This window comes from Schistocerca piceifrons, chromosome 4 (genome assembly GCF_021461385.2).
Source record: "Schistocerca piceifrons isolate TAMUIC-IGC-003096 chromosome 4, iqSchPice1.1, whole genome shotgun sequence".
Lineage (NCBI taxonomy): Eukaryota > Metazoa > Arthropoda > Insecta > Orthoptera > Acrididae > Schistocerca > Schistocerca piceifrons.
In genome coordinates, this window is record NC_060141.1 from 425897297 (window position 1) to 425909532 (window position 12236).

Below are 12236 nucleotides of genomic sequence, written 5' to 3' on the forward strand. Positions count from 1 at the left end.
ACTATAAAGCTTACAGAGGAGATGCATTTATCAGTGTCTCATATTCATTTAACATACATCTCCCAAGAGAGGCTAAACCACAGGCATATTACAGCACAAGAAAGATTGCTCTTTCATTTTGAAGAACTTGCCATATGCCTGGAATTTAGGACTAATTTGCAATGCACACACTGTGCACAATGTCCATGATCATAAAAATTGTGGATTCAGTCATTCTCACACAGCAAATACAACCTTTTTATCTACATGATGTTGCTTAAGGAATGTACAAATGGAAACAAAAAGTCACGGTGGTTAGTGTTTTCTGTGTCCATGACTGCAGGAAAAGAAACTACGAATAACTGCTGCACTTCTCAAATCGAACCTTTCATATTTTATACACAAACTTTACTTCCAAACTGCATAACAAAAATCAAAGTTAACAGTTTGTCTATGAATTCAATTCAGTGAAACTACAAGCCATTCCAATGAACTGACCAATATTCACTTAACAGAAGCCGCCTGTAAACTGAAATTCCATTATTCAAATCTCATTTCCCAATAAGACTTCTTTCCAAAACCTTTACAACATTACAATAGTATTCCTATCCAGATGTTTGTATTTTTATCCCGGAGTTCAAACATTAAAGTGAATGGAATAACCTTCGTAACCTCTTAGTTCATCCCTATTAAATCCCCAAACCACCTTCCCCACCCTCTGGCTCCTACACTTGTCCCGGAGTAAAACCTGTCCCATGCACCCTCCCACCACCACCTACTCCAGTCCTGTAACCCGGAAGGTGTACATGATCAAAGGCAGAGCCACGTGTGAAAGCATCCACGTGATTTTCCAACTGACCTGCCTACACTGTGAAGCTTTCTATGTGGGAATGACCAGCAACAAACTGTCCATTCGCATGAATGGACACAGGCAGACAGTGTTTGTTGGTAATGAGGATCACCCTGTGGCTAAACATGCCTTGGTGCATGGCCAGCACATCTTGGCTCAGTGTTACACCGGGTTATCTGGATACTTCCCACTAACACCAACCTGTCAGAACTCTGGAGATGGAAACTTGCCCTTCAGTATATCCTCTCTTCTCGTTATCCGCCAGGCCTCAACCTCCGCTAATTTCAAGTTGCCGCCACTCATACCTCACCTGTCTTTCAACAACATCTTTGCCTCTGTACTTCTGCCTACACTGACATCTCTGCCGAATCTCTTTGCCTTTACAAATGTCTGCTTGTGTCTGTGTATGTGCGGTTGGATATGGGTGTGTGTGTGTGTGTGTGTGTGTGTGTGTGTGTGTGAGAGTGTATACCTGTCCTTTTGCCCCCCCTAAGGTAAATCTTTCCGCTCCCGGGATTGGAATGACTCCTTACCCTCTCCCTTAAAACCCACATTTCGTCTTTCCCTCTCATTCCCTCTTTCCTGATGAAGCAACCGTTGGTTGCGAAAGCTTGAATTTTGTGTGTATGTTTGTGTGTCTATCGACCTGCCAGCACTTTCGTTTGGTAAGTCACATCATCTTTGTTTTTAGATATATTTTTCCCACGTGGAGATATATATATATATATACACGGCTATTACAAATGATTGAAGCGATTTCATAAATTCCCTGTAGCTCCAGTCACGACACACTACAGATACGTTGAAAAACTCAAAGTTTTGTTCGGCTGAAGCCGCACTTCCGGTTTCTGCCGTCAGAGCGCTCAAGAGCGCAGTGAGACAAAATGGCGACAGGAGCCGAGAAAGCGTATGTCGTGCTTGAAATGCACTCACATCAGTCAGTAATAACAGTGCAACGACACTTCAGGACGAAGTTCAACAAAGATCAACCAACTGCTAACTCCATTCGGCGATGGTATGCGCAGTTTAAAGCTTCTGGATGCCTCTGTAAGGGGAAATCAACGGGTCGGCCTGCAGTGAGCGAAGAAACGGTTGAACGCGTGCGGGCAAGTTTCACGCGTAGCCCGCGGAAGTCGACAAATAAAGCAAGCAGGGAGCTAAACGTACCACAGCCGACAGTTTGGAAAATTTACGGAAAAGGCTAAAGCAGAAGCCTTACCGTTTACAATAGCTACAAGCCCTGACATCCGATGACAAAGTCAAATGTTTTGAATTTTCGGCGCGGTTGCAACAGCTCATGGAAGAGGATGCGTTCAGTGCGAAACTTGTTTTCAGTGATGAAGCAACATTTTTTCTTAATGGTGAAGTGAACAGACACAATGTGCGAATCTGGGTGGTAGAGAATCCTCACGCATTTGTGCAGCAAATTCGTAATTCACCAAAAGTTCACGTGTTTTGTGCAATCTCACGGTTTAAAGTTTACGGTCACTTTTTCTTCTGCGAAAAAAACGTTACAGGACACGTGTGTCTGGACATGCTGGAAAATTGGCTCATGTCAATTGGAGACCGACAGCGCCAACTTCATCTTTCAACAGGATGGTGCGCCACCGCACTTCCATCATGATGTTCGGCATTTCTTAAACAGATTGGAAAACCGATGGATCGGTCATGGTGGAGATCATGATCAGCAATTCATGTCTTGGCCTCCACGCTCTCCTGACTTAACCCCATGCGATTTCTTTCTGTGGGGTTATGTGAAAGATTCAGTGTTTAAACCTCCTCTACCAAGAAACGTGCCAGAACTGCGAGCTCGCATCAACAATGCTTTCGAACTCATTGATGGGGACATGCTGCGCCGAGTGTGAGAGAAACTTGATTATCGGCTTGATATTTAAATATGTCTGTGTGTGTGTATATATATATACACACACACACACACACACACACACACACACACACACACACACACACACACTGTTTATTTCCATCTGTGTTGGATTGCAATTGAAAAGCTGCAAGTATTTATGACATAAAAGACAAACTGAAACTATTATCTTTGTCAGTCACTATTTGCTTCCCCTCAAGTGGGAGACACTACACAGGGACTCTGCAATCCTTTCCATGCACCATTTGCAAGCTGAACAGGAAGGAGCTAAACAATAATGGTGCCCCACGTACAATCCACCACACACCGCAAGGTGGATCACAGAGTATAGACATAGATGTGGACAAGGAGCATCTTTTATAGCTTTTGCATCATCATAAATAACTTCCTAAACGAAAAACGCATAAATACACATGAAACAAATGAAATAGTTGACTATTAATTTATGGCATGTAGTGTAAGAAACACATTACTAACCTTTGTTTGTGGCATGTACTTTGAAAAGCGTTCATACTCTTTGCTGATCTGGAAGGCCAGTTCTCTAGTGTGACACATGACCAAAACATACACTTGATTTTCTGTTGGTTCCAGTTGCTGCAAAGTTGCCAAGACAAATACAGCTGTTTTCCCCATTCCAGATTTTGCTTGGCATAAAATATCCATCCCAAGTACAGCCTGTGGAATGCACTCATGCTGCACTGAAATCAAAGAACATATTCATCAGTATTTTTCGTGGGTAATTACACAGTTCTTGAAAGTAATTATAGGCATCAGTGAGAGAGTTCAAAATCATGAAATCAATGGATATAATTGTCATCATAGGTGTTCAAAGAATGAATATGACATTAGTATAAATTTACCCTCTGATGGATGTTCAAAACCACAATCTACAATTGCTCTCAAAATCTCTGGTTTCAGCAGGAAATCTCTGAATCCAGAACTGTGAATTGACACATACGTTCCCTTCACTTCCTTCTTGGATGGCTGAGTATCTCCTGATCCTTCCACAATAGTCTGTTCAGGCTGCTCCTCATCTTCATAGTCCAAAAGGTCATCATTATCAGCCATGTTAAAATGCTGAAATTTTTAAAATGTTAAGGTTCAGTAATGCAAGATCAAACAGAAATTGAAGGTTTCTTTATATATTCTTCTAGCTGTAAACAAAGCGCTATAACGAGGAGGAAGAAGAAGGTACTGCCCTCAAGTGGTCGACACACAAAAAATTCTAATAACAAACATAGAACTTGTGCTTCTATTTAGAAAGTTAGGACATATGAGAGAGAGAGAGAGAGAGAGAGAGAGAGAGAGAGAGAGAGAGAGAGGGGGGGGGGGGGGGGATGAATTTATGCATCCGCACTGATAGTAGTTTATTGTGCCGACTGTCTTTGTCTGAAATTAGCAGCCCTGTTGTTTCTATAAGTTTCATTGTAAACAATGAGCAGCCCCGCCTTTTCCATGTCTTGGCCTACAGTTCAAACAAGTGATCAAATGAAATTCTTGGTTCTTCTCAGTGTCAAGGTTTCTGATCATTCAACTCGCAATACCACAATGCAGGCTCTTTCACCACTTTCCAATGGGGATGGACATCAGCTGCTCACAGAGTGTGCAGACACATGTAGTACATAGGTTACCTGCTGGGCAGTGCACATCGTTCAAACCTCATTCTACTGCATGTGCAAATCCTTCACCCATCCTTGTCTGCAATCACTTGGCTCAAGAAAACTAACATAAAAGAGCAGAGGCAGGTTGCTCGACTGCATGCACATAAGCTGTTTCCACACCTCTGCCTGCAAGTGCCTGGCTTTTCGCATGCAGACATTTAAGCTGGAACAGCCTGCTCAAGTGGGACTAAAGTGTTTTTTTCCTTGCTCAGAAGTAAAATTGCTTCAAAGAGCACCTGCACCAAATTGGAAAATCTGAAAAATCTAAAAACTTACTACTGTGTTGCAGTAGCAATAATTGATATCACCGAAAGAGAATTCAAGGTTATGAACATGCAAAGAAACGGCAATGGAAAAAACGGCTTCAGATGTTTTCACGCGTTATTCTTCCATTGTAATATTGTCATCATATTTTATCTCACCCCACTGGTAACAAAGTAGGAAGTCAGAATAGACAGGACTCATCAAAAATAATCAGATGTCCCTATCTATAATTTCATCATTCTTCCTTCAGCTAATTATATGGTTTGTTGGAGGTTAAGGGGCTAAACAGTGAGGTCATCCGTTCTCCAGTCAAATAATAATCCATCTGGAGTTAGTGTTAACAGCCATAAATACAATGAAATAATGAAACCAAGAGCACACAAGCTGTCTCCCAAGGGTCATATGTAGCGGGAATCCTCAGCTGCATCACTGCCACCCCCCCCCTTTTCCCAAATCAGATTAAGGGCGGATAAATAGTTACAGAGGAAAAAATCCCTTCTATTCAAGAGATTCGTAATAGCTGAAGTTACAAAACTAAATACACAATGGTAATCATTGGACAGACAATAATAACACAAAGTGGGAGAATAAATAACCCATTCTGTAGGTGGATGGGGCCAGGCGAGTCTCCACAACGCTCTGCATGTGACGATGTCCATCCCTCCCACATCCTTCCAGCCCTGACTTATTAAAAAGTTTTTAAATAGATGGGAACAGCACCCACTCAACCCCAGGAGACACCATGAAAGGAGTTTGAAACAATATATATGAGAATAAAAGTCATATTCTCAGAGAAAACAAAGATGAATTCAACTGTTCATGAATCAGCCACCAACGTTGGAGACAAAGAATCCAGAAGACCATGCGTAACACGGAGATCCAAGGAGGAGAGAGCATTCCACCAGGCTTTGCAACAAATGTGGGAGTGGCTCGTAATGATGAAAAAACTAAGTTAATCTGGCAAGGATGATGTGGAAATGACATAGGATGGTGTACTGGATTCCTTCTAGAAGGAACAGAATGAGGAGCACCATTCTAGTTAGAAGGTCTCAGTCCACACTCACTCTACTCATCAAAGCTGCCTTCTACCAACAATGGATGTCTGAAGTATATATGTACTAGTCAATACTTTTAGTGTGAGTATACACGCACCGTACTTCATAACAGAGTGTTATTTATGTAAATTGAAGGGTAGGGACTTCGGGATCAGCGGCATTTGCCAGACCAGGACTCAAACGCAGGATCTCCAACTTGCTGGCTGCCCTGTTGACTCATTCCCAACCAGCACTACCTATCCACAGTCCCCAGCCATGTCCTCCATACTCTCATGCTCACATTCTTACCTACCACCACCTATCAGCACCCAAAACCATGTCCTCCAAGCTCTCATGCCAAGATAATCCACTTTTTTGCAATAAATGCAGTGTCTGGGCAGTCCTGTGGTTAATGCAACTGCCTAGTATGCATGAGTTCCCAGGTTAGAGTCCTAGTCAGGCACACATTTTCACTTGTTGCTGCTGATACAGCATAAAGTCCCGATGCAGCTGATATTGTCAATTCCTTCCCTTTCTCCCACAACCCACTTCAACTTAAATCATATGCATCACAGCCGCGGAACCCACGTGGTGTCTTTATCTTTCGGACATACACGACAACATCAATCATAAGATTTTTCCCTGGCCCATCCTTATCATCAGATTGGTACAACAGCTGAATGATACATATAGGCTGTAAATTGGCACTTCTAGCAATGTGGTGATGGCTAGGCTGTAAATTGGCACTTCTAGCAATGTGGTGATGGCAGTAACACAAGCTTTGCGCTGTGAGTACTCTGGGAAGAGGAGCATGTGAACAGAAGCCATACCACTCCTCACACAGCATGTAACAAACATGCACGTGTCTCTTTAGCTGTTAAGAAAACAGTGGCGAACCAGAGGAAAGCTTTTCTGTAATAAAACTGAAATATTATTGCAATAGATTTCCATTAACAAAACCAGGATTCCTTCATTTTTCATTTGCACCCTGAAACTTCACCACCAGTGTATAATGCATGCAGTTTACAATTAAGTTCGTTCAGTTTTTTTCCGGCAAATTTCAGATATTTATTTGAAAGTAACTATATGTCCACCCTTAATCTGCTTTGGGAAATTGGGGGGGGGGGGGGGGGGGGGGATGCAGCTGAGGATACCCGCTATATGCGAGCCTTCGGAGAGAGCTTGTGCGCTCTTGGTTTCTGCGCTTTGTTCGCATTAAGAAATTTATCCCACTGGGAGACGAAATGATGAATTCCTGTTTGTGAAACATTGTCGGCCACTGATGGATCCAGCACTGTACCCATTCTTGCACTTCCTAGTTTGTCAGAAACCAAGGTCTTTCTTCACATCTTTGACTGTGACTATGGTACCTCATGGTTTTTGTGATGTGTCTTCTTAGTGTCCCACACACAAGGAACTCTATGAGCAGATCATCTTTAGCACAAAGAATTCAATAGTACTTTGGATCATTCACTCAATTTATGTACAACAAACTTAAACCGAAGTAAAGTAGTAGATATATACATTTTGTAGAAAACTGGATGCATTAAACAATGAATCCCACATAAAAAATGTAAAATTAAAAAGTAAGATGAAGTTAATCAAATCTAAGCCTCCAACTACTTTTCATATGTCAAAGAAGAGTCTCGACACTGGCAGCACTGTTGCTACATTCCTAGTGCTAAGCTCAGAAGGCTTCTGTAGTTCAATACACAAACGATTACAGTTTGCACATCTCAAGGCACGGACACGGATTGCATTGACGACGATTGCAAGTGACAGTTGCAGTGTGCGCATGCGTGTGTTTTATGCTTGAAGAAAGTGCATATCTTGCAAATTATGTCTCTCACTTGCTTATGCAGAATTTATCACCACAATCAGCAATGACAACTCGCAATAAAAGGAATCAAAATTCACTTAAAAAAATTAAAAAATAGAATAAATAAATTAGCTACGATCATGTTTAATGCTCGCATTAGCTACGGCATATGCAGCAGAGCACTCAGACTATGCTGAAAGCTCATTGGCTGCAGAGAATGCATGACATAGGTCTGCACAACAAGCCTTAATTCAATCGCCATCGTTCATCACGCCAACTATAGCTGTACCAATGTTTTGTTACTGAAAACAAGTGTATGGAGTTGCAAGAACACTAAGGTGCATTAGGTGATTGATTGGAGTAAGTGCATGAAGCAGCTCTTCTGACTGAAGGAAGTCAGTATAGACAGGTTTCATCACAATAGATCAGATGTCCCTATCTATAGTTTCATCATTCTTCCTTCACTTAAACATTAATAAAAAGAAAAGGGCACAAATCCCTTTCCCCTTAATACTGATCAATTAATTTTGCAATACAAATTAAAAGTCTTATAAGGTAATGATATCATCAGCAAATTTATAAATTTTTATGGTTCATATGGATAACTATCACAAGTCACTGTACATTAAATTCAGTACACATACACATAGCACACAAATAAAATCTGTCCAAGTGTTAACTTACAAAAGCTATTATTGTTTATCTGCTTTCAGTAATCAGTAATAATGTACCAGGATGAGAACAACATGAATGACAGTTAGGTGCTTGCATGAAATTCCATAGCAACAACCAACCAGAGAACATGGTTGGTACAGCTTTCTGTTTGCTGTTGTATACCTTCATGCATAACAAATTTACAGCCACTAAAATAACTTTCTTCTTCATTTTTTTCATAGGCTACTTTGTGCTTTTCTGAAAATACACAACGGAATGCCAGCAGCTGAAAGGCAAAGTGAGTTAAGAAAGTGTTAACTCGTGTTACAGTTATTTCAAGGTTGGAAAACGAACTCTGTACTGTAGGTTAACAGGAAATGGACAAAGGAATTGATACTGGACTTATTAGCTGCTGTTGCCACGACCATACTGAGTGTGCTAGTAACAGCAAACCAACATTTTTTTCCGCGTAACAGTCAATAACTTTTGTTATTCCGTTTTGGGTATATATGACGTATTTCAGGTGTCTATAGTTACTTACAGAGTTGTATAAGCCAAGGGAAATCATTCAACCCTAATCTCCACACTACCCTACTGCTTGGCAACAATAAATTGGCCCTTTGTGCAGTAGCTGCCGGGAACGACAGGAGGCGTGCTATGATCCAGCATTAGGGCTTCTGTGGGGAGAGGAGCAGTGAACGGGAGGCAGGTCAGACTCCTTACCCCTATTTTGTGCTTATGTTAAAACCAAGAGGTTACCGGAATGGATACACTAGCAATGGTCTGTGACTACCTTCCAACTAGTGCATTTTCGCCAGTGCTGGCAGCACAGTAAACAAGCTAAACTTATAATAAACAAACTGCAGGCACTTTGTTACAAGCCTGTTTCTATCCTGTGTTAGTCAACATAATCTATTGGAAAAAATTTAACTTCCAGTAGCTTGAAAACTGGACGAATATGACACAGTTTGGGTAGACTGTACAGTTAGGTATGACCATGTTAACTACTAGCATGATAAAACTAAACAACTTAGACACTGTGTACACTAAACTACCAAGATTGTCAGCTGAAATAAACACATCCATCCTCTCTATCTAACTACAAAGAAATTATGGGGGAGGCTCAGAGGTAACTAGCCCACCTCACCCACTGCTAGCATCTTATATAAATAAATAAAAATTATACTTGTACTTATGATGACAGACTGTGAAAAACTGTAATAGTTAACTGTTTCCAAATTATATACTACTTCCAGTCATATATATATAGCAGACTAACTGGACACTGCATTCACAATAACTACTACAATGTTCAACACACAGTAATGTTTACTTGCTAGGATACAACTGGAAACAAGTCAATACTATTGCTACTAAAAGTCACCGAACCAGCATCAATAGTAGCACTCGAACTCTTAAAAAAAAAATTAACAAGAATGTCTGGTTATGTACTGCTACTGGAACAACCGTATTTTCCATTTCAATGCAACAAAACATTGGAAGTATCGCATAGATTTTCAGCATTACTTTATAAAGGTATTGCCTACCAATCTGAAAAAAGCTGTCATCCAGAGTAAAATTAAAGCACCTAATCCACATGCTTAATATTTCCACAATACTGATAGTGCACAGGTAAAAGAAAATTTTGCAAAAGTTATAATTTTTCTATGCCCTAACATTGTTAAAAGTGGTAAACTCATAATCCATTACACACCAAACCTTAACTTACGCGTAGACTAAGATAAGATTTATTTTTAACATAATACCGCAAGAAACCGGACTAAGATCTCTTCACTTTGTTTCATTTCACTAAAGGCATACGGATTGGCCACGATGTACATAACCATACCCAAGCTAAGAGTAACGAGAAGGAAGTCAGTATAGATGGAATCATCACAAATGATCAGATGTCCCTATCTATAATTTCATCATTCTTCCTCTGTTTATTTACACAGTAGACACAATAATGCAAATAGCCTGTCCTCAGTTTCGCACAAGTTTTTAAACTGCACGAAGCATTTCACTTACTAACTACAGCCTAAAGTCACTTTCAGACAATCTACAGTTAGCAAATGGGAACACTAATTACAAGGCAGAACACAACTTGAAAACTGATCCTTCTGAATCAACAAATACAATATGGCGTAATTTATTGATTTCGTAATTCCAATTCATTTGCAATATAGGAGATAATAGAAATCAATGCTACATTTACTGAGCAATGTTTTGGGCCGTAACTTCGCACATAGTACAATCTGCCTCACATATCGTACAATATTATAAACGCAACAAAAACCGAACATGAGTTCCCCATTAACTCATGGCTTTTACAGACAATGAAACCATAAACAACATACAAAGTAAATATAATACTTTCACCCAACTATAAACAATTTCATTTTACTTACTGTTTCAAACCTCAGAAGCACTACACACAGAAATACCAATACTAACTTTTACACGCTACTTCTTCAACCCGTGTACCACTTCACCTACAGCCAAAATGGAAGGTAACGCCAGGAAATCAGTCACACAATCAAATTTGGTTATGAACGTCGATCTGGAAGACATTGCTGGAGGCAAATATATACGAGTAAAAACCCCCAATATTTTTTAATAATCACTAATAAGTATCTGATAGAAATTCTTCTAAACTGGAGATTATTCTGAATTACAGTTTCTAAATTGACCGGAAGTAATTTGTAATTAGACCAATGATATCGCTGAAGACTCAGCAACAGTCCAATGGTCGTGACTTTCATCACAGTCTACCGTAACAGTCGCGACACTTCGCCTCGATTTTGTTGCCAGAAGCGCCCCAAGCGGCCGGAAGGTTATACTCTGAGTTCGGCGCGATCGTGAAATCGAATATTGACTGTTTATTTTGATTTACACAATGGTTTTTACCATCGGGAGCGTTTGTAGCGCAATAAATTGCAGCTGCAATAGGTAGAAGACACCACAGCTGTCTTTTTCAGGTTTCCTAAGGATCCTGAGAGGTATATACCATCATGTTACTAAAGTGTATCGTCAGGATTCACTTGCAAACTGTATGTGTATAAATAATGAATGTTTCGTTTTAGGAGCAAAAAATGGCTAGTTAATAGCAGACGAGAAGACCTTATGAAGAAAGACCCGGTTTACCTGTATAATAATATTAGGTTTTGTTCGCTACATTTCGAACAAAACCAGTTCATGAACGCAGACAATAACAAACTCGTGTGGAATGCAGTACTCACACTGTTTGACGTTCCAAATAAGCCAACTCAATTGACGATGAAGAGGAAACTGCCACAGAGATTCGACAGTCAATCTAAAGCTGTAAAACAGTCCTATGACACAGAAGCAGCCAGTTCAACTCTCCATGTATTAGTGCCAGATTCGTGAGAATCATCAACACAGACCTGCTTTGACGATGAAGTGGTTAGATTGAGTGCAGCTGTTCGTGTCTTACAAAAGCGTGTGTAGTGTCAGAATGTGCAGATCGCTAGACTTCGAGCGAAACTGTTATGGGACAAGGAAAGTGCCTACAGACAGATTGTTTGAAAATCATTCAAATATTTGGTTTTGCGTGAAATGTAATATAATCAGCTCATTATAATGTTTTCAGCATATTTCTCCCACTATTTGGTAGTAGCTTGCCCCACTTAGAATAATATAAAGATGAAGGTCGTACTTGTGGCAACAGACGACAATGACAAACACAGTAGGCCTACAGAACGATAAACGAGCTGTCCATCGCTTTTGCATGTAGAGGTACATGTCTGTGCTTCTTACATGTGATTCTGTGTGTTTATATTCTTTTGATATCGACGTGGTAAGCTGCAATTCTGTCCAATGCCACAAGTGTTTCTTCACGAATGTGTTGTAGCTTTCCACTATATTCATGGATTTTGTCCATACTTGCGCTTATTTTAGAATCATTTTTAGAAACATATATGCCTTCTGATACTACACAAACTCTTGGAGGCAAGAAACTAACTCAAATAATTCGGAAATAACGTAGGAAATGGATGCAAACAAACATTATGCTTACGACGCATCTGACGTTCACCTTACCTTCCGCTTGGAGCGCTAGTGTCGCTCCACC

The 12236-nt window shown here is 40.3% G+C and overlaps 1 protein-coding gene across 2 annotated transcripts in view; it reads right to left on the bottom strand.

Annotated features, from left to right (window-relative positions):
* Positions 1-10741, bottom strand: part of LOC124796238 (ATP-dependent RNA helicase WM6) — a 30717-nt gene extending 19976 nt beyond the window's left edge. Inside the window, exons 1-3 of one of the 2 annotated variants that reach the window (XM_047260327.1) lie at positions 10601-10741; positions 3575-3791; positions 3192-3412 (exon numbers count right to left, since the gene is read on the bottom strand). In XM_047260327.1, coding sequence (XP_047116283.1) covers positions 3192-3412; positions 3575-3782 — 429 coding nt within the window. In that variant the 5' untranslated portion in view covers positions 3783-3791; positions 10601-10741. Of the gene's footprint in view, positions 1-3191; positions 3413-3574; positions 3792-10554 lie in introns of both variants that reach the window. The other variant, XM_047260326.1, reaches the window with a different exon arrangement.
* Positions 10742-12236: the final 1495 nt, after the last annotated feature.